Consider the following 21,068-nt stretch of genomic DNA (forward strand, 5'->3'; position numbering starts at 1 on the left):
ATGAGCATACAGTTTCTGCGATCATCTGCATTTGCTGTGAAGTTTCCAGAAGAAATACAATAAAATAATGTATATAGTTAGCTTCTATCTCTAAATATTGCTCTTTGATCATCTTCTGTAGTGTCGAAAAAGGGAGGTATGGGAGGGAGAACTGTAGGCTCAAGTTCGCTTGTCCGATGGGCTAATCTGAACGCATACATCCTGCATTTCATCATCTCACAGGACTATCGAATACATGAGAAGGCAATTTATATGGTTCTATAGGTTCCGCCACTGGCTTAAGCAGACGGATATGGTTCGAAATACGGGAGGGTTGTAAAAAATAGCTATAAGCCAAGCATTTCTAGGGAACATTGCGCATATCGAGTTCTACAGCCTTCTTTCCAACAAATGTATTGCAGTTCGCATAACATGCGTTACAAGAAAAACGTCAGATATACAATATAGTAATTTGTTATACATGATGAAAAAAGATGGAATTTGATCTACTCTAAGACCTGCCGCAGTTTGCAATCAAGGAAAAAACATGAACAACGCTTCGCATTCAACCTATAGTAAGTGCATTAGGCACTATCTAACTTTTGCTTCTCGATATTTACTAGCAGCATAGAAAGGAAAACCGTTTTTCCCCTTAGAGTATCATACAGGACTAGATTGGGAAGACAAAAGCTGAGAATTTCAATGTATCACATAAGATCATAGCTTATCACCTTTGTCAAACTAGACCTGCTTATTCGCATCCACAGCATAGAAGGTCCGATACCGTGCTAATTTTGCTTCTGCAGACAATTTTACACGACGCCTTCTCTTTCAAGATAGATCCTTCACAACCAGGTTCACACAGCATGAAAGCCAGTGCAAATATTCAACAGGTTGCTGTGGCCGGTGACAGGCAGTACCAATCGAACCCACGGATCAGGCTGATCCGTACAGGAATGTTTGTTGCAAACCTATGTCTGCAGTATTGATTCAGTTATTCCTTGCTACAATAAATCTTCAGTTGAATGTTGAGGGAAAAATATCCGTAATCTGAGATGTTTGCAAGTTGATAGAATCAATGGGGCCGCTATTGAAAACCCATCCAGTTTGTAGCTCTAAAGCGCTGTGACTGTTCTGTGGTGATGTGTGCGTCGGCAGTCGTTTCTTGTTACGAGTTCTTGGATGAACTTATTAAGAGCCAGAAGGCTAGTTGGGAACAGGAAAGGAGAGTAAAGGATTTATTGATTCAATCGGTTGTGCTATATGTGCTAACCTGTCTATCGAAGTTTCTGGTAAGGACTTGTCTGTTATGTGAGGTGCCAGCCATAGGCTTGGCTGCCGGTAATTTGCCGACAGACATGACACCATGACACCAAAGTATCACGCCACTGTCAGATGTAAGCAGCTGCACAAGAAACTAGATATTTGATGCTCTGGTTTTTGCTCGTCTTCTAATGATATTAAAGTATTGGTACATATATTCAGTAAGCTGCAAACGAGGTTATATATGTACGTTGCGTCGTCGTCCGCGTGTGTATATACGCTTCAGCTTCGATTGTCAAATCATTGGCGTCTGATAGAAGACTTACAGCGGCGGGTGCATCATTGTTACGGATTATGTGGGAGGAAATATGAATGTCCCAGGAAACATCGCTAAATTCATCAGGCGTAGGATCCTTTATTTATGCAAATGGGAAACTGCGAACTTGCTCCGCTCCAACTGACATTTCCAAAACAAGAATTTCTCAGACGAAGGTGACCCAATTTTCTTGTTCATCTCTCCTTTTCAAGCTTCACTGACTCTTATTGGTCAAAAATATAAAACAGCTAAGCGCATTACAAAGGTGAGTACATATGTAAAGAGTGCCGGTTTGCAGACAAGGAGCACTGCCAGCAAAGACGCTGTGCGCTCGCTCGTCAGAAACCTGCCCGGTTCGGAGCCACTGGCTGTATTATTCTCACCGCTCGATCCAGTCGCAGATAAAGAAGATGAAGGTGCCCAATGGCTTTAACGTAATTTTTAGATATAATTCCCTAATATGCATGTAGCAGTTTCCAAAATCAATCGTAGTTTATGAAGGAATGATGTCTGCGAATAAAGCATACGTGCAAGGAAGCATTGCTTAACGCCATCAAATGTGCGTCTACCACATTGCAGATAGATGAAGCAGCAAAATGAATAGAGCCGGAGGCATCAGCCACCATGGTGAGGAACTAGATTAGGAACCGTCGGTTAGTTAAACAGATATTTTAGGGAATGACGAAACACACTGCTGATCTATATCAAGGATTCAATAACGAAGTTCGAGGAAGACATGCAATAGGGAGATGTCTAAGAAAACAAGGAATTTATAAACAGGGAAGGAAAGTACAACCGGGAAGATGTGTGGGAATTCAGTTCGAGCATTAACATTTCTGTACACATGCTAGTGGCATCCATATCTACCAATGAACATTGATCTGGCTTTCTGCGAACGAAAACAGGTTGGAGTTCTCCCAAGTTAGCATTTACCTCTTGATGCGATCAGTTCAGAAGATCAATATTAGGTGGTTGCATGAACTTTGACTTATAAGTTCCAGATAAGATGTAACACAATGACTACTCATAAATGGTAAATAACTAAGGCTTAAAAGCTTTGTATTATTGACTATCCCAAGAAAGCACTACGCGAAAACTACGCGAAAGCCACAGCTTTGAGCATCCCTCCGTTTTATAAGATTACCGACGTGTGACCAAGCTGAATTTTTGTGAGTGCCTGCAGAAGAGATCCAGACCCCTGTCCTTTTATTGGCTGCGGTAATCAAACGCCTTTCTTCAGCATTATCTTCCTGCGATCTTACGCGTGTTCATTATTTGCAACATGTATCATGAAACTCGAAAAGAACTCTTATTTTAGTCACAATCCGGTTGCCGAATGGAAGCTCCAAGATGCTTTCACACTATTTGCCGAGGCAAATCCTCAACTTTCACAGCAAGAAATCGAGGCGCTTTTGAAATCAGAATTGGAAGAGATTGCCAGTCGCTCTACAAAGCAAAGCAGGATATCGAAAGCAAAGGAGCTCTTGAATACGTTTCCCACAGCCACTTTCGGTCAAACCTCCAACAGTGTTGTAGTAACCAATAGCACGGTCAACTCAATCACGCAAACAAATATATCAAGGTATATGCATAAAGCGGTTCAAACCATCATGTAATGTCCCTTGTGATTCTAAACTTCTATAGTAGTGTCTTGCCCAAATAACGATGTGCCGAAGAAGAGGTAAGTTTTCTTAAGATCTACTGCAGATTGATTGAAGAAATTTACAGTTTTTTCTTTTTCAGAAACGCGATGAAAACGAGGTGCCTACAAATGATGAAGAGGAGACTACAAAATCCAAGAGGTATTGTAGCGCCAGAGGTTTAGCAGAAAGCATGTATTAGTACCATCGCCTAGACGAGCGTATGAAGATGAAACTGTATGTTCCCACTTTGTTAGGCATGGGTTTAATATACTTACTATCTAAATAGGAGCAGTAGGAACAGAAACAGGAAGAACAACAACAACAGCAGCAGCAAGAGTTCGAAGATATTGTAAAGCAAATTCGAATACTACCTAAGCAAGCACCAAAAACTGAAAATACTGCTTCTAGAGAACCCTACTGCCTTGCGATCCACCGATCGAAACTGGAAGCATTTGGCCGATAGAAAATGACGATGATTTTTGGCATGCGTGGATGGAAATACTCCAGACCAATATTCCGCACAACCTTAGGCACCTTCACTTTGAGAATGGCTGACATTGCTTTGTGAACTCAATAAGATCCGCATTTTGGAACGGGCTATGATCATACAATGTGGATTCACAATACATTGTGATCCTAGAATACCTCAAGAACTACATGAACATTTGCAGCTGCATGGAGTAACAACTCGTATTTGTGCAGAAGCACGAGAATATCTGAAGGGTTTCAAGACTGCAGCTGCAGAAAAGGTCACTACCGCTGTATATAATTATTGATATATATATATTTTTTTAAAATCCATGTCATTCCTAGAATTTCGAAGCGATGATCAAGGCTGCTGGTGATTTGGAGAAGATTAAAAATCCAACACAAAAGACTTTTTTCCATCGAATAATGTCCAGGCTGTAAGAAATTATACGGAAGCATTTATATGATCCGTGTCTTATATATCATCATATAGCGCTGAGTATGTTTTCTGCGACCCCAGTTATTTGTCTGCTTCGGAAACAACATTCAACCATGCAATTGTTTGGCCGTTTTTGGAAGCTATAACTATTTCGGTCAACGGACTTCATTTCGTTCCAGGGGAAGTAAGACTTGCAGCCATTCAGAATTGCAACGAATATGGCACGCAATATAACGCTGATGGTGTCATACGAGACCTGCATGATAACGAGCTTCTCCTTCTGGAGACATCTGGTCTGTACAACAATATCGACAAAGCAAGACATGGTTTTGACCATGTAAAAGGTGCTTTCGGTTGTCGGTCCATATTCCACCACCTCCACAAGTATCGCTTTGCCGATTATGCCATAGTCAAAAAGTTGCAGATCTTTTTCGTACATGCACGAGGTCAATTCTTTAATTATATCTGTAGTAGAAACGCTGCTAATATCTGGTTTTAGGGGATAAATTGCATGTCTAGGCATTCTCTATGCCGCTGGAGAACATACTGGTGATGGATCGTTTGGTGGAATTCAAGATACCTACGGACGTGCAGGAAATGAGCGAGGTATACAAATCGTTGAACAGTACCTAGGCAGTAAAGGTGAGTACTACTTGTCTGTACTACAATTGTAAATATTGCCAGGCTCAACCTCTACCAGTGCTTACTTGACAAGACGAAAACGATAATTACGGAGTTGCGCATGTCACATGAGCTGTACAAAGAAGAAGTAGAATTGACTGGTCAAACGCATACTCGAAAAGACCTTCGAATGATATTGATGAACGACGTTGACAAGCCAAACAAGCAAGCGGGGACTGCAGAGCTATTGCCGAGAAGCTGTCTACGATTAGGACCAGATCCTGATAATACCCTCCTTATCATTGATAATTGTTGATTGTTTTACTCTACTTTCTAGGTATATTTTATCAGTATTTTACAGTTTTTTCTTCGTAAATAGTAACGTATCAAATAGTGTCACGACATGCAAGAACAGAAGAAAGAACCTACTGTACAACAAAATTGTCTATAGGACAGTTTATTCGGAAACCTGGCATACTTGGAGAGACATGTTGTAATTATTCAATTAAGCACGTATCTCGCTATTTGTATGCATATGTATAGTCAGATCACCCACTCTTCTTACACGATCGAGCTTGCTGCTTGGACGAAAAAAAGTCAATAATCCTACTCTTGAATACAACACGCAATCTCTTGTGTTAGACACCAACCTTTTGTTCGATGGAAGAGAGCTTGAGATAATAAAACAACGTAAAGTCGAGTATATAGATTGTATCAAATCTCTGAGAAGCTTCACCAAATATAAGGTTCGCCGCGAACTTATACCGACTGTTGCCAATGCAAAGCTCTCAGCTAATCATCCATCAGTTTGCAGACATAAAATGCTGATACACGGAGCAAGACTGCCCGCTCCAGATTGTTTCTCCTGTGGAAGACAAGGGTGCCCATGGTCAGCGCAAATGTGCATGAAAAGAAATCACGAATGGTCTGTTTTCTTTATCAAACGCAAAGTAGCAGCATTGTGCCAAAATGATAAATATTAATCGATAGCCATTTTTGAATCTTTTGCAGCCTAGAAAGAGAAGCAGTCAGCAACATGGGTGAGACAGGCTGTAGATAGGCACTCACTGTGTCGCCAGTATTCTTCATATACGCATCCATTTCTTCGTCAAGCTCATTCGCACTTTTTTGTTTTCTGTCAGTTTGGTCACGTCGACCACCACCTCGTCTTCCCCTGTCACCACCCCTACAGCCGACTATAAGTAAAGTCTTCAAATGGTACATTGCAACTACGACGCACCAGGAGCGATCGTTTCGACGAGACCGATTGTATCGTTCCTTTTCTACCTTTGAGATACGCATAGGTTGGCCTAGATAACTCGTACGTCAATGATATCACACATACAAGTCGTACCATGTTTCATAGAACTATACCATCCAGCTCGACATTGTTGTACTTCTCCAACGCTGCGTCTGTGTCGGCATATCTCGCGAATGCAATGCGTGCTACACCAGTTGAGCGGCCGGACGCGTCATACACAATTCTTGCTTTATCCACAGGTCCAACCATTTCGAAAAGATCCTTCAGCAACGGGTTGACGTCAATGAATTGTACCTTTTCTTCGCGGATCATCTGCTTTAGCGTACCTTCAAATCGTTCTCTGTAACATTGTAGTGCAGATTCTCTATGAGCAGCTCGACCGTATCGTTTCCTCTACGTCCTTGAAATCCTCTGTCGCTGAAGCCTCTGCCGCCGATTCTTGGGCGGGGACCAAGTCTGGACTGTATGCCGCGATCGTCGTCAAACATGTCATGTTTCCACTGTTGATCGGTTGCTCTGGGCTTTTAATTGTTTTAGTCAAAGGTTGCAATGTGTAAGTGCAGCAGGAGAAAGAGAGAGAGTATACATACGCCAGCGTTTGATCCACGCAACTGGACTGTGCGAACAAAAGTAGCGCCTAGCCTTGAAGCAGGCAAAGGACCACCTGATCGTTTGCGAATACCGCCAGAGAAATCTCTAGCAGAGCGAGGCGCTGAATCGCCAGAGTATCTTGAGGAGGAACGTCTGTCTCTGATTGCTTCATCCAAAGCTTTGTCGAGTTTAGATGTCATGCTTGGTGGGCAAACGGCTTTGAAGGGAAAAAGTGTCTTGGTTTCAAACTTTACAAAATTGCTTGCCCGCGCCCGCTGAGTTTCTTTTTTTGTCTGCGTCCATCCCAATCTCGAATTTTCATTGTCGTTGAAGCCCTTTTCATCCCAACATTGGAAAGGAGTAGATTGATAAAGCTAGCAATGGTGTGACTGATGAAATGTGATCTTCAAGAAGTAAAAAGAATACAAATATCATTCATTTTGCAAGACGGAATAATATATATGTATATGTATATGTATATGTTGCAGCTAAGTAAACGAGTTTTGATCTCAATACTCATGGGATCAAAAAATCTCCAAACAAAGCAGTGGGGTGGGAAGAGCGTGTTGGGAACCTTATCATCACTGGTTTTATCGTTCCGACGGACAACAATAAGATAAGAACTATCCAGAGGTATTAACCTGGGATCCATGTCTACCTGACACAAGCCTGTTGCAGTTGCAGTAGTAGTAGAAAGATGTAGCCTCCCAAACTGCTAGTTTACATCCGTGGGTTCAGCTAGTAGAATGGCAGGCAGGCAGGCAGGCTTGGGGGTAGATATACAGCAGTTTCCCGAGTTTTAGATTCCCCAATTCGTTTCATTGAGTCGTCTCAGAGTACTACAGACTCGTTCTAGCGATAGAAAAGGCTTTTCAAGAACGTTCACGACCGACGGAAACGATGATAAACATTGGCTGCTGTCAACGAAAGCAGAGGGCCAAAGATCGGAGTGGAGCATAATTTCTGCACACAGGTTTCAGATAGCAAACAAGAAGAGTGAAAAAGGATATAATAAAATGTCAAAGTATTAGAAACAGGAGAGTAACTCAAAGTTCAAGAAGTAACAAGACAAGGCGGGAAAGAGATAGGGAAAGTGGAGAGTGTTGGCAATAGAATAAACAGGATTTTTGGAGCAGTAGAATCCCCAAACAAACGTACCTGCTTAGAGTGGGCCTCGGCATTTTGGGGACGGAAAGGTGGTACGACTCCGACGCGACCAGTTAGGCCCAAGAAAATATTGGTTGGCGGCGCTGGGGGTTTTTCAGCCAAGGCCTGTCAAATTTTCGCTTTTTTGCTCTTTTGCTCTTTTTTGTTGGGGGGAGACAAAAAAAAAGAAGCAAAGGTCTTGCAGCAGCAGAAAGGCATTCGTTTATCTCTCTTTTTCCACATCCCTTTACGTTACATCCCCTTACTTTATTCTTCTTCTCTTTCTTGCATATACTCTATTTGCCCTAGATGAATCCACAACAACAACAACAACAGCATCAAGTACTCCGGCCATTATCTGTCAAGCAGAACAAGACGGAAGTCTCTATCCTGGTCCCTGCCGATATCTGGGTCTCTGCCGAACAATTAAAAGAAGAGTTCCCTGTTCAAACTGATGAATTCGATGAACCTACCGAAATCGAGCTTGCTGCTCGTTTCATGAACTTTGCTGCCAAGCGAGCAGCCAAAGAACCCCAGTTCTTACCTGTTGCACGGACCGCTTTCATCGACTTTCGAGCGCAATATCTCAAGAACAACGATGTACATGCTATCACTCGCAATCTGTCTTCCGAATCTCGCACTGTCATCATCCAAGCTTACTTTACAGCCCTCGTTGTTCTCAAGGATAACAATGTTTTGACATCCGAGGAAGCCACTCCGTCTCAATCTGCTCTTTTCTCTGCCGCTGCCCGGGGCGATACCAAGATTTTTGCTGTCTTTGGTGGACAGGGCAACATCGAAGAGTACTTTGACGAACTCGCCGATATCTGGACGACATATCAAGGATTAGTACGGGGATTTGTAGAAAGGATGGCTGTCGTCCTTGCCGAGCATGCCCGCAGCTCCGAAGCAAGTGTCTTCCACTCCAAGGGTCTCGATATTATGCGCTGGCTCGAGAACCCAGAGCTTCGTCCTGACCTCCAGTATCTCGTATCCGCGCCCGTCAGCTTCCCGCTGATCGGTCTCACTCAGCTCCTCCATTACTATGTGATGCTCCGCGTCTTGGACAAGTCCCCTGGCGAGATCAGAAACCTTTTGGCTGGTATGTGTGTGTGTGAGAGAGAGTGAGGATAGCATAAATGCATACAGTTTAGCTAAGGGGGAAAAAACTTCAGGTACTACCGGTCACAGTCAGGGTATCATCACATCTGCCGTCATTGCCTCCTCTAACACCGAAGAGGAATTCACCCGCAACGCCGAAAAGGCTCTCGGTTTGCTGTTCTGGACGGGCACGCGCGCCCAGCAAGTGTTCCCTCCCACCACTCTGAACCCTACCATCCTGGAGGATTCGCTTTCCAACAATGAGGGCAACCCAACCCCCATGTTGGCTATCACTGGTCTGCGTGAAGATCAAGTCCTCAGCAATCTTGACGCAACCAACGCTCACCTTGCACCCGACCGCCAGATCAAGGTGACACTCTTCAACGGCCCTCGCTCCTTTGTCTGCACAGGCCCACCTCAGTCCTTGTACGGTCTCAATCTGAGTCTCCGCAAACTCAAGGCACCTACCGGATTGGAGCAGTCTCGAGTACCTTTCTCGCAGCGCAAGCTCAAGTTCTCCTCTCGATTCTTGCCAATCACTGCACCCTTCCACAGCAACTATTTGGAGTCCGCCATCGACATTCTCGTGCAGGACATCCAACGTGGCAACCTTACATTCGACGCAAAGGATCTCGCTATCCCAGTTTTCGCCACTGATTCAGGTAACGATGATGGGGGAAACCAAATTTGGGCAGTGGAATTGTGCGGAGTTTGGATTTGTTGTAAACTTTTGGGTCGCTGGGTCACTGGGGCGTTGGGGTGCCGCACAGAGATAGAGAGAGAGAAAGAATATGAATGGATGGACATTGACATATTTTACTGTGTGACTTGCTAGGCAATGACTTGCGTTCCGCTACCGACCTGACTCTTGAATTGGTCTCGCTGATCTGCTGCCGCCCTGTGCACTGGGAAAAGGCTATTGCTTTGCGTGACTTGACTCATGTTATTGATTTCGGCCCTGGTGGTACTTCTGGTATTGGCGGTCTCACCCATCGCAACAAGGAAGGCACCGGTGTCCAGATCATGTTGGCCGGTGCGCTTGAAGGAAGCAACCGCGATCTGTCGTACAAGGCGGACTTGTTTGATTCCGATCCTCGCGCTGTGACATTCGCGCAAAACTGGGCGAAGGCATTCCAGCCTAAGCTTGTCAAGACTACAAGGTAAATATTCATACCTGTTTATTTGGTTTTTTTACTTACTAGTTGCTAATATCTTCTCTCCTTAGCAATGGCCGCATCCACGTCGATACTCGCATGTCTCGCTTGTTGGGCAAACCTCCAATGATGGTTGCTGGTATGACTCCTTCCACCGTCAGCGGCAAGTTTGTCTCTGCTGTGATGAACGCTGGCTATCACGTCGAACTTGCTGGTGGTGGTCACTACAATGAAAAAATGTTACGCCAAAAGGTCGACGAGATCATGAAGTTGACCCGCCCCGGTGAAGGCATTACCATGAACATCCTCTTCTTGAACGTCCGTCAGTGGGGATTCCAGTACCCCTTGGTTCAAGTCATGCGCAAGGAAGGTCTGCCCATGGAGGGTGTTTGCGTCGCTGCAGGTGTCCCTAGCTTGGATGTCGCAAATGAAATTATCGCCAACCTGCAAGCTTCAGGCATTCGCCACGTTGCCTTCAAGCCAGGAAGCATCGAAACCATTCGTCAGGTAAGCACATGGAATAAAATTTAGGCAACAATGGGGACTAACGCATTGTGTGTAACGTAGGTTGTTTCCATTGCCGCTGCCAATCCGACCATGCCAATCATTATGCAGTGGACTGGTGGTCGTGCAGGTGGCCATCACAGCTTTGAAGATTTCCACCAGCCCATCCTCGAAACCTACGCTTCTATCCGTCGTCAGCCCAACATTGTCCTCGTTGCTGGCTCCGGCTTCGGTGGTGCTGATGATACCTTGCCCTACTTGACTGGTGACTGGGCTCTCAAGTTCGACTACCCGCCCATGCCTTTCGATGGTATCCTCTTTGGTTCTCGCATGATGGTCTCCAAGGAAGGCTTGGCTTCAGAAGCTGTCAAGCAAGCCATGGTCGATGCTCCCGGTGTCGATGACAAGGACTGGGAAAAGACCTACAAGGGCCCTGCTGGTGGTATCATCACTGTCCGTTCTGAATTGGGCGAACCAATTCACAAGATTGCTACTCGCGGTGTCCGTCTCTGGAAAGAGCTCGATGAAAGCATTTTCAACCTTCCCAAGGACAAGCGTCTGCCTGCCTTGCTTGCCAAGAAGGACTACATTATCAAGCGCCTCAACGCCGACTTTCAAAAGGTCTGGTTCGGCAAGAAGAAGAACGGCGATGTGGTTGATTTGCAGGAGATGACTTACGTCGAAGTCGTCAACCGAATGATTGAACTCATGTACATCAAGCACGAGCACCGCTGGATTGATATCACCTTGCGCAACCTCGTTGGTGACTTCCTTCGCCGCATTGAAGAGCGTTTCTCTGAAAAGGAAGCCACTTCGACCTTGCAGAGCTTCTCTCAACTCGACAATCCATTTGACTTTGTCCCCGAGTTCTTGCAACAGTTCCCCGAGGCTGACAACCAGCTCTTGACTTCTGAAGACGTGCTTCACTTTGTCACTCTCTGCCAACGCCGTGGCCAGAAGCCTGTTCCCTTCATCCCTGTCATGGATAAGGACTTTGAAGTCTGGTTCAAGAAGGATTCTTTGTGGCAATCTGAGGATCTCGCTGCCGTCGTTGACCAGGATGTTCAAAGAACTTGTATTCTTCACGGCCCCGTTGCTGCCAAGTATGCCACTCGCGTTGATCAGCCTGTTGGCGAAATCCTCGGTGATATCTACGAGAGCCACATTGCTAGCTTGAAGGAGCGCTACTACGGCAACAACGATGCCAGCATTCCTCAAATCGAGTACCTCGGAGGCGGTCCGATCGAGATCAAGAAGAGCATCGAGCCTGCATCGTCTGCTGCCAACAACAACGAAACCGTTTTCTTGACTGGTGAAAACGAAGCTGCTCTTCCTGAAGAAGATGCCTGGTTCCAGGTCATTGCTGGTCCTTGCTACAACTGGCTCCGTGCGCTCTTGACTTCGCCTTTCATTGTCCAAGGCAAGAAGTTTGTCGACAACCCTCTCAAGCAACTCTTCCGTCCCCGTCCTGGCCAGCGTGTAGTTATCACCAACGATGCCAATGGCCGTCCTGTCGGTGTCAAGGTTCAGGACAAGCGTCTTTGGAGCGCTACTGGAAAGACCAAGGACTTTAATACTTCCGTCGATGTCTCTCTTGCTGGCAGCCTCATCCATGTCTCGCTCTTTGAAAAACGCGGCGACGATTTCATCCCTCTCCAGTTGCAGTTCGAATACAAGCCTGAGCTCGGCTACGCTCCCATCCACGAAGTCATGGAGGGTCGCAACGACCGCATCAAGGACTTTTACTACAAGTTGTGGTTCGGTGCTGATAACAGGGACGATTTCTTGAACCTTCCCGTTACCGAGAAGCTCATCGGTACAGGCGAAACCGTCAAGGCACCTGAAATCAAGGAATTCTGCCAAGCTGTTGGTAACCAAGCTGAAATTTACGTCGACCGCGGCCAAAAGATCATCCATGCTCCTATGGACTTTGCCATTGTCGTCGGCTGGAAGGCTATCATCAAGGCCATCTTCCCCAAGGTCATTGACGGTGACTTGTTGAAGCTTGTCCACTTGTCCAACGGTTTCCGCGTCTTGGACGGTGCTGACCTCTTGTCTGTCGGCGATGTTGTTGACACTTATGCCCAGATCAATGCAATCCTCAACACCGACTCTGGCAAGATGGTTGAAGTCAAGGGTATCATTGTTCGTGACAACAAGCCTGTGTTAGAAGTCACTAGCCAGTTCTTGTACCGTGGCCAATTCAACGATTACGAACACACATTCCAGCGCACTGTTGAGACTCCCATGCAGCTCAAGCTCAACGATGTCAAGGATATTGCTGTTTTGCGCTCCAAGGAATGGATTGAATGGGCTGAAGAGCTCGAAAATTACGAGTTGGCTCCCGGAAGCACCTTGATCTTCCGCCTCAACACCGAAGTCAAGTACAGGAACAAGAAGCAGTTTGCCAGCGTGAAGACTTCTGGCTCTGTCTCTATGCAAATTTCCACCAAGGAATTTGTCCAAGTTGGCACTGTCGACTACGAAGCCGGTGAAAGCTACGGCAACCCCGTCATTGAGTATCTCAAGCGCTACGGCCAAGAGATCGAGCAAGCTCACTTCTTTGAGAAAGGTGGCTACTCTGTCATGCCTGCCCAGTCTACCTACTCGTCGGTTGTCCACGCTCCTGCTTCCAACGAGCCTTACGCCAAGATCTCTGGTGACTACAACCCGATCCACGTCAACCCTTACTTTGCCGACTTGGCTAACTTGCCTGGCACCATCACTCACGGCATGTGGACGAGCGCTTCTACTCGCAAGTTTGTTGAAATCTTTGCTGCCGACAACGTTCCTCAGCGCGTCGTTGCCTACGATGTCAAGTTTATGGGTATGGTCTTGCCATCCGACCGCCTCGAAACCAAGTTGTCGCACACTGGTATGAAGAACGGCCGCAAGATTATTAAGGTCGAAACTATCAACCAGAACGGCGAGAAGATCGTTGAGGGTACTGCCGAAGTCGAGCAACCTGTCACTGCGTATGTCTTCACCGGCCAGGGCTCTCAAGAGCAAGGTATGGGTATGGCCTTGTACGCCAGCTCGCCTGTCGCCAAGGAAATCTGGGACCGTGCCGACAAGCACTTTATGAAGAACTATGGCTTCTCCATCATCGAAATTGTCCGTGACAACCCCAAGGAGAAGACTGTCCACTTTGGCGGTCCTCGCGGCAATGCTATCCGTCAAAACTACATGAGCATGACCTACGACGTTGTCGAGTCTGATGGCACCACAAAGACTTTGCCCTTGTTCCCCAACATCAACGAGCGCACATCCTTCTACACTTTCCGCTCACCCAACGGTCTCTTGTCGGCTACCCAGTTCACTCAGCCTGCATTGACTTTGATGGAGAAGGCCGCTTTCGAAGATATGCGTGCCAAGGAGCTCATCCAATCCAACTGCGCTTTTGCTGGTCACTCGCTCGGTGAATACTCTGCTTTGGCATCCGTCGGTGACGTGCTTCCCATTGAATCCCTCGTGGATGTCGTCTTCTACCGTGGTATGACCATGCAGTCTGCTGTCAAGCGCGACGCCGAAGGCCGATCCAACTATGGTATGGCTGCTGTCAACCCTGCACGTGTCAGCAAGTCCTTCAACGACACTGCTCTCCGCTACGTTGTCGACTCTATCGCTCGTCAGAGCGGCGATGTCTTGGAAATTGTCAACTTCAACGTCGAAAACTGGCAATACGTTGCGGCCGGTTCTTTGCCCAACTTGGATGTGCTCACCAACGTTCTCAACTATATCAAGATGTCCAACATTGACTTGCAGAAGCTCATGGAAACCATGCCTCTCGAAGATGTCAAGAAGCACCTTTCTGAAATGATCGGTGAAGCGTTGGAGAAGACCAAGGCGAAACAGGCCAAGGGAGGACGCATCAAGTTGGAACGTGGTTTCGCCACTGTTCCTCTTCCTGGCATCGATGTGCCTTTCCACTCTTCCTTCTTGCTCAGCGGTGTCGCTCCTTTCCGCACTTACCTCGCCAAGAAGATCAACCCTACCTACATCAACGTCGCACAGCTGTCTGCCAAGTACATCCCCAACTTGACAGCTCAGCCTTTCAGCACCGACAAGAGCTACATTGAAAACGTCTACAACTTGACTTCCAGTCCTCGTCTCGGAAAGGTGCTCAAGAACTGGAGCGATGACAAATACGCCACGCCTGCTCAGCAGCAGCGCTTGGGTTATATCTTGTTGGTCGAATTGTTGGCTTACCAGTTTGCTTCGCCTGTCCGCTGGATCGAAACTCAAGACCAGCTGTTCAAGAACTTCCAAGTCGAGCGTCTCATCGAATTGGGTCCTTCGCCTACTCTCTGCGGCATGGCCACTCGTACCTTAAACCTGAAGTACCAGGCTTACGACGATGCATTGATCAACCGCCGTCAGAACTTGTGCATTTCCAAGGATGCCAAGGATATCTACTATGAATTTGAAGACCCTGTCGTTGAAGAAGCTGCTCCTGCCCCTGAAGGTTCTTCTGGCAGCGCTGCTCCCGCGGCCGCTCCAGCTGCTGCTGCAGCACCCGCACCTGTCGCAGCTGCCGCCCCTGCTCCTTCAGGCCCTGCAGAACCTGTCAGGTAAATGTCGATCACAAAAAACTTTTGCTTCAATATACAGTTTACTAACAACAATAATAATAATTTTATCCAGCGATGCTCCCGTGACAGCTACCGAGATCATCCACGTCGTCATTGCTCAGAAGCTCAAGAAATCAGTTGACGAAGTTCCGTTGTCCAAGGCCATCAAGGATCTTGTTGGCGGCAAGTCCACTCTGCAGAACGAAATCTTGGGTGATTTGCAAAAGGAATTCAGCAACGCTGTTCCCGAAAAGGCCGAAGAAACTCCCTTGGAAGAACTTGGTGCATCTTTGGATGGCTCGTTCTCTGGCACTCTCGGTAAGCACACCAGCACCTTGGTTGCCAAGATGATCAGCTCCAAGATGCCTGGTGGTTTCACCCTCAACAACGCCAAGTCTTACCTGTCCACCTCCTATGGTCTGGGTCCTGGCCGCACTGACGGTGCTCTCTTGATGGGTCTTACCATGGAACCCGCTGCTCGTTTGGGCTCGGAAGCTGATGCCAAGTCCTGGCTCGACTCTGTTGCTCAAGCTTACGCAAAGAAGGCCGGTGTCACCTTGTCCTCTGGCAGCGCTGGTGCTGGAGCCGGTGCTGGAGCCGGTGCAGTTGCTGTCATCAACAGCGAAGAATTCGATGCTCTCAAGGCTAAGCAGAACCACTTGATCTATCAGGTATGCTAAGTCGATCCTTTTTTCAAGTAGACCACACAAATCTCACTGACATTCATCTTTTTTCCTTTTAGCAACTCAACTTGTACGCCAGATACTTGCAAAAGGATCTGCGTGAAGGTCACAAGAAGTACGAAGAAGAAAAAACTACAACTCTCAAGCTCCAAGCCGAGTTGGACCAATGGCTCGCTGAACATGGCGATGTCTATGCCGAAGGCATCAAGCCTGTCTTTAGCAGCCTCAAGGCTCGTCGCTACGACTCTTACTGGAACTGGGTCCGTCAAGATGCTCTCGAGATGTGGTACGATATCATCTTTGGCAAGCTTGCCATTGTCGACCGTGAAGTCACTGCCAAGTGCTTGCGCATCATGACCCGCGCCTATCCTGGCTTGATCGATTACATGCGCTACAACGTCGAGAACTGCGCTGGCGACAAGGGCGAAACTTACAGATTGGCCAAGGAACTCGGACAGGCTCTCATTGAGAACTGCGTCGAAGTCTTGAGCGTCGATCCTGTCTATAAGGATGGTAAGTTCTTAATTTGCATGTTTTTGCATCAAAGATTTGATTTAAATTAACCTCCGTTTTTTTAGTCAACTTCCCCACTGGTCCTCACACCACTGTCACCGAGAAGGGCGATATCACCTACGAAGAAGTGCAGCGCCCTGGATGCCGCAAGTTCGCTCACTATGTCAATGATATGGCTAGTGGTAGCAAAGTCACCGAGTTCTCCAACCGTCTCAAGGTTCAGCAGAACTTGAGCCGCATCTACAAGATCATCCGCAACCAGAACAAGATGAAGAAGTCTTCCAAGCTCGCTATCAAGGAGCTCTACAGCGACGTCTTACGTGCCATGTCCATGTCCAACACCATTGTCAAGGAGAATCGTGGCCGTCAGCGCCGCTTGTCTTCCAGCGTCCGCACTGCCGAGCACAAGCGCATCTCTGCCAAGTCTGCCAAGTCGGAAACCATCCCCTTCCTTCACTTGAAGAAGAAGGATGTCAACGATCCATCTGGTTGGGAGTTCAGCAGCAAGTTGACCGCTACTTACCTCGACGTCCTTACCGAGATTGCCGAAGAAGGTATCACCTTCATCAACAAGTGCGTCCTATTGACCGGTGCTGGCAAGGGCTCAATTGGTTCTGAAATCCTCAAGGGTCTCTTGTCTGGTGGTGCCAAGGTCATTGTCACCACTTCTCGCTTCAGCCGTGAAGTCACCGAGTACTTCCAGTCCATCTACCAAACCTTTGGTTCGCGTGGCTCCGAACTTATCGTTGTTCCATTCAACCAAGGTTCCAAGCAAGACGTTGATGCTTTGGTGGACTACATTTACGATCCAAAGGGCTTGAACTGGGATCTTGACTTCATCATTCCCTTCGCTGCTATCCCTGAGAATGGTCGTGAGATCGACTCTATTGACTCCAAGTCTGAGTTGGCTCACCGCATGATGTTGACCAACCTCTTGCGCATGCTCGGTAACGTCAAGTCTCACAAGCAAGCGATCGGTTCCGACACTCGTCCCGCTCAAGTCATCTTGCCTCTTTCTCCTAACCACGGTACTTTTGGTAACGATGGTTTGTACAGCGAGTCCAAGATTGCTCTTGAGACTCTCTTCAACCGCTGGCACTCTGAGAGCTGGTCTAGCTACTTGCTTATTGCCGGTGCTGTCATTGGGTAAGTCAAACACGGGTAGTTTTTAAAGAAAGAAAAACTAATTTATTGCATAGCTGGACTCGTGGTACCGGTTTGATGAGCCCTAACAACATGATCGCCGAGGATATCGAGAAGATGGGTGTCCGCACCTTCTCTTCTGCCGAAATGTCCTTCAACATCCTTGGTCTCATGCATCCAAGCATCTTTGAGCTCTGCCAGAACGAACCTGTCTGGGCTGACTTGAACGGTGGTCTTCAATTTATCCCCAACTTGAACGAGATCATGACCAAGGTTCGCCAAGGTATCAAGGAAACTTCCGAGATCCGCAAGGCTGTTGCTGCCGAGAATGCTCTTGACTTTAAGATCATTTACGGTGATGAAGCTGAACGCAAGTACAAGCCTCATAAGGTCGTGCCTCGTGCCAACATGAAGTTCGATTTCCCCAAGCTCAAGGGCTACGAAGCTCTCAAGCATTTGAGCCACTTGAAGGGTATGTTGGATCTCGACAAGGTCATCGTTGTTACTGGTTTCGGTGAAGTCTCGCCATGGGGTAACGCCCGCACTCGCTGGGAGATGGAAGCCTACGGTGAATTCTCTCTTGAGGGATGCATTGAAATGGCCTGGATCATGGGTTACATCAAACACCATCACGGTAACTTGAAGAACGGTCAACCTTACTCTGGTTGGGTTGATGCCAAGACCAACGAACCTGTTGAGGATAAGGATATCAAGGCTAAATACGAGAAGCGTATCCTCGAAAACAGCGGTATCCGTCTTATCGGTAAGTGCAAAAATAATGTAATTGATGTATGTATCTTACAAAGAATATTTACATGTGTTTATTTTATATAGATCCTACCGTCATGAACGGCTATGACCCCAACAAGAAGATGTTGATGCAAGAAGTTGTTGTTGACCACGATCTCGAACCATTCGCTTGCAGCAAGGAAGAAGCTGAACACTTCAAGGCCCAGCAAGGTGACAAGGCCGATGTCTATGAAACCAAGGATGGTGAATGGGTTGTTGTCCTGCGCAAGGGTGCTACCCTGTACGTCCCGAAGGCCCTTCGTTTCGACCGTCTCGTTGCTGGTCAGATTCCTACTGGATGGGACGCTGCTCGCTACGGTGTGCCCAAGGATATCATTGAACAAGTCGACCCTGTCTCGCTCTTCAACATTGTTTCCACCGTTGAAGCCTTTGTTGCTTCTGGTATTACCGATCCTTACGAATTCTACAAGTACGTCCACGTTTCCGAGATCGGTAATGCAACTGGTTCCGGTGTCGGTGGTCAGCGCGCTCAGCGTGGTCTCTTCCGCGACCGTCTTTTGGACAAGCCTGTGCAGAAGGACATCTTGCAAGAATCTTTCATCAACACCATGCCTGCCTGGGTGAACTTACTTCTTTTGTCCGCCTCCGGTCCTATCAAGACTCCAGTCAACGCATGTGCCACCTCGGCTGTGTCTGTTGAACTGGCTGTCGACAGTATCCTTAGTGGCAAGGCCAAGATCATGATTGCTGGTGCTACTGAAGATATCACTGAAGAATCCAGCTACGAATTCGCCAACATGAAGGCTACTTCCAACGCTGTTGATGAATTTGCGCACGGCCGCACTCCTCAAGAGATGTCTCGTCCTGCAACCACTTCCCGCAACGGTTTCATGGAAGCACACGGTGCTGCTAACCACATCCTCATGTCCGCCTCTACTGCGATTGAGATCGGTGCTCCTATCTATGGTATCATTGCTCTCACCAACACTGCCACCGACAAGGAAGGTCGCTCTGTTCCTGCACCTGGTGCCGGTATCTTGACAACCGCTCGCGAGAACTCTGGCAAGCGCGCCTCGCCTTTGCTCGACTTCAACTACCGTGCACGCCAACTCAAGGCTCGCCGTGCTCAAATCAAGAGCTGGCTGGAGACTGAATACGACATGTTGCGCGAAGAGTTGCAAGAACTCAAGGCTTGCGGTCAATTGGATGAATCTGAAGAGAAGGACTGGTTGGCTGAACGCACCACCTTCTTGCAAAAGGAAGCTCGCCGTCAAGAAAAGGAAGCCTTGGCTACCTGGAACATGCAATTCTACCAACAAGACTCTAGCATCGCTCCACTTCGCGGTGCACTTGCCGTGTATGGTTTGACCATTGATGACATTGGTGTCGCCTCCTTCCACGGTACCTCGACCAAGGCTAACGACAAGAACGAGTCTCGTGTATTGAACGAACAGCTCAAGCATCTCGGCCGTTCCAAGGGCAATGCCTTGTTGGCTATCACTCAAAAGTACCTCACTGGACATCCCAAGGGTCCCGCTGCTTCCTGGATGGCCAACGGTCTTATCCAGTGCTTGAACAGCGGTATTGTCCCTGGCAACCGCAACGCCGACAATGTCGATGAAGTCCTCAAGCAGTTCGAATACATTGTCTACCCGTCTCGCAGCATCCAGACTGACGGTCTCAAGGCTGGTCTCTTGAAATCGTTCGGTTTCGGTCAAGCCGGTGGTGAAATCTTGATCATCCATCCTGACTATGTCCTTGCTTCTCTCGAGGAAGACGAATACAATGCCTACAAGGCCAAGAACGCTCAGCGCTACGCCAAGTCTTACCGCTACTTGCACGACTCTATCACCGGCGTTGCTGACTTTATCCAAATCAAGGACGCACCACCGTACACCGAAGATCTCGAATACAAGGTCTATCTCAACCCTGATGCCCGCGCTCAGTACTCCAAGGATAAGAAGACCTGGGTATTCGACAACAAGTCTGCAACTGCTGGTCCTAAAGTCACGGATGACATTGAAGCAACCCAGTCGGTCTTGAACTCTCTCGCTGAACAGCAAGCTGGCAAGAAGGGTGTTGGTGTCGACATTGAATTGGTCTCTGCCGTGAACACAGACAATGATACGTTTGTTGAACGCAACTTTACGCCTGCGGAAATCGAATACTGCCGCAGCCGCCCTGACAGCCAAGCAAGCTTCGCCGGTCGATGGTCCGCAAAGGAAGCCGTCTTCAAGGCTATCTCTTCTTACGGCAAAATCGCTTCTGAAGGCGCTGCTGCCCCGCTAAACGAAATTGAAATCGTCGCTGATCAAGTTGGCGCACCTCAAGTTGTGTTGTCTGGCAAGGCCAAGACCGCAGCTGCCTCTGCAGGCATTAAGAACATCCAAGTCTCCATTAGCCACAGCGGTCCTTACAGCGTTGCTGTTGCTTTAGCTCAGTAGAAAAAAAAACAAACAATCATTATTTTTTTCATTTTTTCTTTGCAATAAATTACTACAATAGACCCTATACATATTTGATGTTGTTATTCACTGAAATTCTATATATTGGATGAGATGGTCGTTCAATCAAGTCTACAAGAGCTAAGTTTCAAGGAGGAAAGCTTAGGACGTCCATTAGACTTCACTTTATACGTCTCCCTCCACGTTCACTTTGTTTGTTGCTGTGTACTCAGCAAATAAGAATTAGACTGATAGTAAATGAGGCGGATATCCTACACGAGATATGCGCTTCATCTACTGCTGTTTTGATGACAGCGATGTCTGTACAACAAGGTTGTTCCGTGGAAAATAGACCTACTAAGTTCACTTCATGCTAAATTTCAATATTAGTGGGGGAAACCCAGCCAAGCTTTTTCAAATAGGCAGAATGATGATCGAACAGTCTCAGGAATCGATAGAATAACAAGAAAGCAAATGG

At 47.2% G+C, this 21,068-nt stretch overlaps 4 protein-coding genes across 4 annotated transcripts; 3 read left to right on the forward strand and 1 right to left on the reverse strand.

Annotated features, from left to right (window-relative positions):
* Positions 1–2,847: 2,847 nt before the first annotated feature.
* On the forward strand, positions 2,848–3,221 carry VTP01DRAFT_8632 (uncharacterized protein; the record flags this gene model as incomplete). The annotated part of the gene is made up of 2 exons (XM_069387775.1): positions 2,848–3,140; positions 3,203–3,221. The coding sequence occupies 2 exons, from the start codon at positions 2,848–2,850 to the stop codon at positions 3,219–3,221; spliced, it is 312 nt and encodes a 103-aa protein (XP_069241510.1).
* Positions 3,222–3,800: 579 nt separating this feature from the next.
* On the forward strand, positions 3,801–4,782 carry VTP01DRAFT_8633 (uncharacterized protein; the record flags this gene model as incomplete). Its single annotated transcript, XM_069387776.1, has 4 exons — positions 3,801–3,950; positions 4,015–4,106; positions 4,163–4,554; positions 4,628–4,782. The coding sequence occupies 4 exons, from the start codon at positions 3,801–3,803 to the stop codon at positions 4,780–4,782; spliced, it is 789 nt and encodes a 262-aa protein (XP_069241511.1).
* A 926-nt stretch (positions 4,783–5,708) lies between these two features.
* VTP01DRAFT_8634 (uncharacterized protein) lies at positions 5,709–6,781 on the reverse strand (the record flags this gene model as incomplete). Its single annotated transcript, XM_069387777.1, has 6 exons — positions 5,709–5,741; positions 5,798–5,915; positions 5,970–6,039; positions 6,104–6,251; positions 6,317–6,511; positions 6,581–6,781. 6 exons carry the CDS (start codon positions 6,779–6,781, stop codon positions 5,709–5,711), a joined length of 765 nt encoding a protein of 254 aa, XP_069241512.1.
* Positions 6,782–8,036: 1,255 nt separating this feature from the next.
* VTP01DRAFT_8635 (uncharacterized protein) lies at positions 8,037–20,590 on the forward strand (the record flags this gene model as incomplete). Its single annotated transcript, XM_069387778.1, has 10 exons — positions 8,037–8,829; positions 8,903–9,490; positions 9,664–9,988; positions 10,054–10,489; positions 10,550–15,057; positions 15,131–15,728; positions 15,800–16,253; positions 16,319–17,399; positions 17,453–18,159; positions 18,231–20,590. 10 exons carry the CDS (start codon positions 8,037–8,039, stop codon positions 20,588–20,590), a joined length of 11,850 nt encoding a protein of 3,949 aa, XP_069241513.1.
* Positions 20,591–21,068: the final 478 nt, after the last annotated feature.

The sequence above is a fragment of the Rhizomucor pusillus genome, assembly GCF_041956525.1.
Source record: "Rhizomucor pusillus strain CBS 183.67 unplaced genomic scaffold VTP01scaffold_5, whole genome shotgun sequence".
Classification (NCBI taxonomy): domain Eukaryota; kingdom Fungi; phylum Mucoromycota; class Mucoromycetes; order Mucorales; family Lichtheimiaceae; genus Rhizomucor; species Rhizomucor pusillus.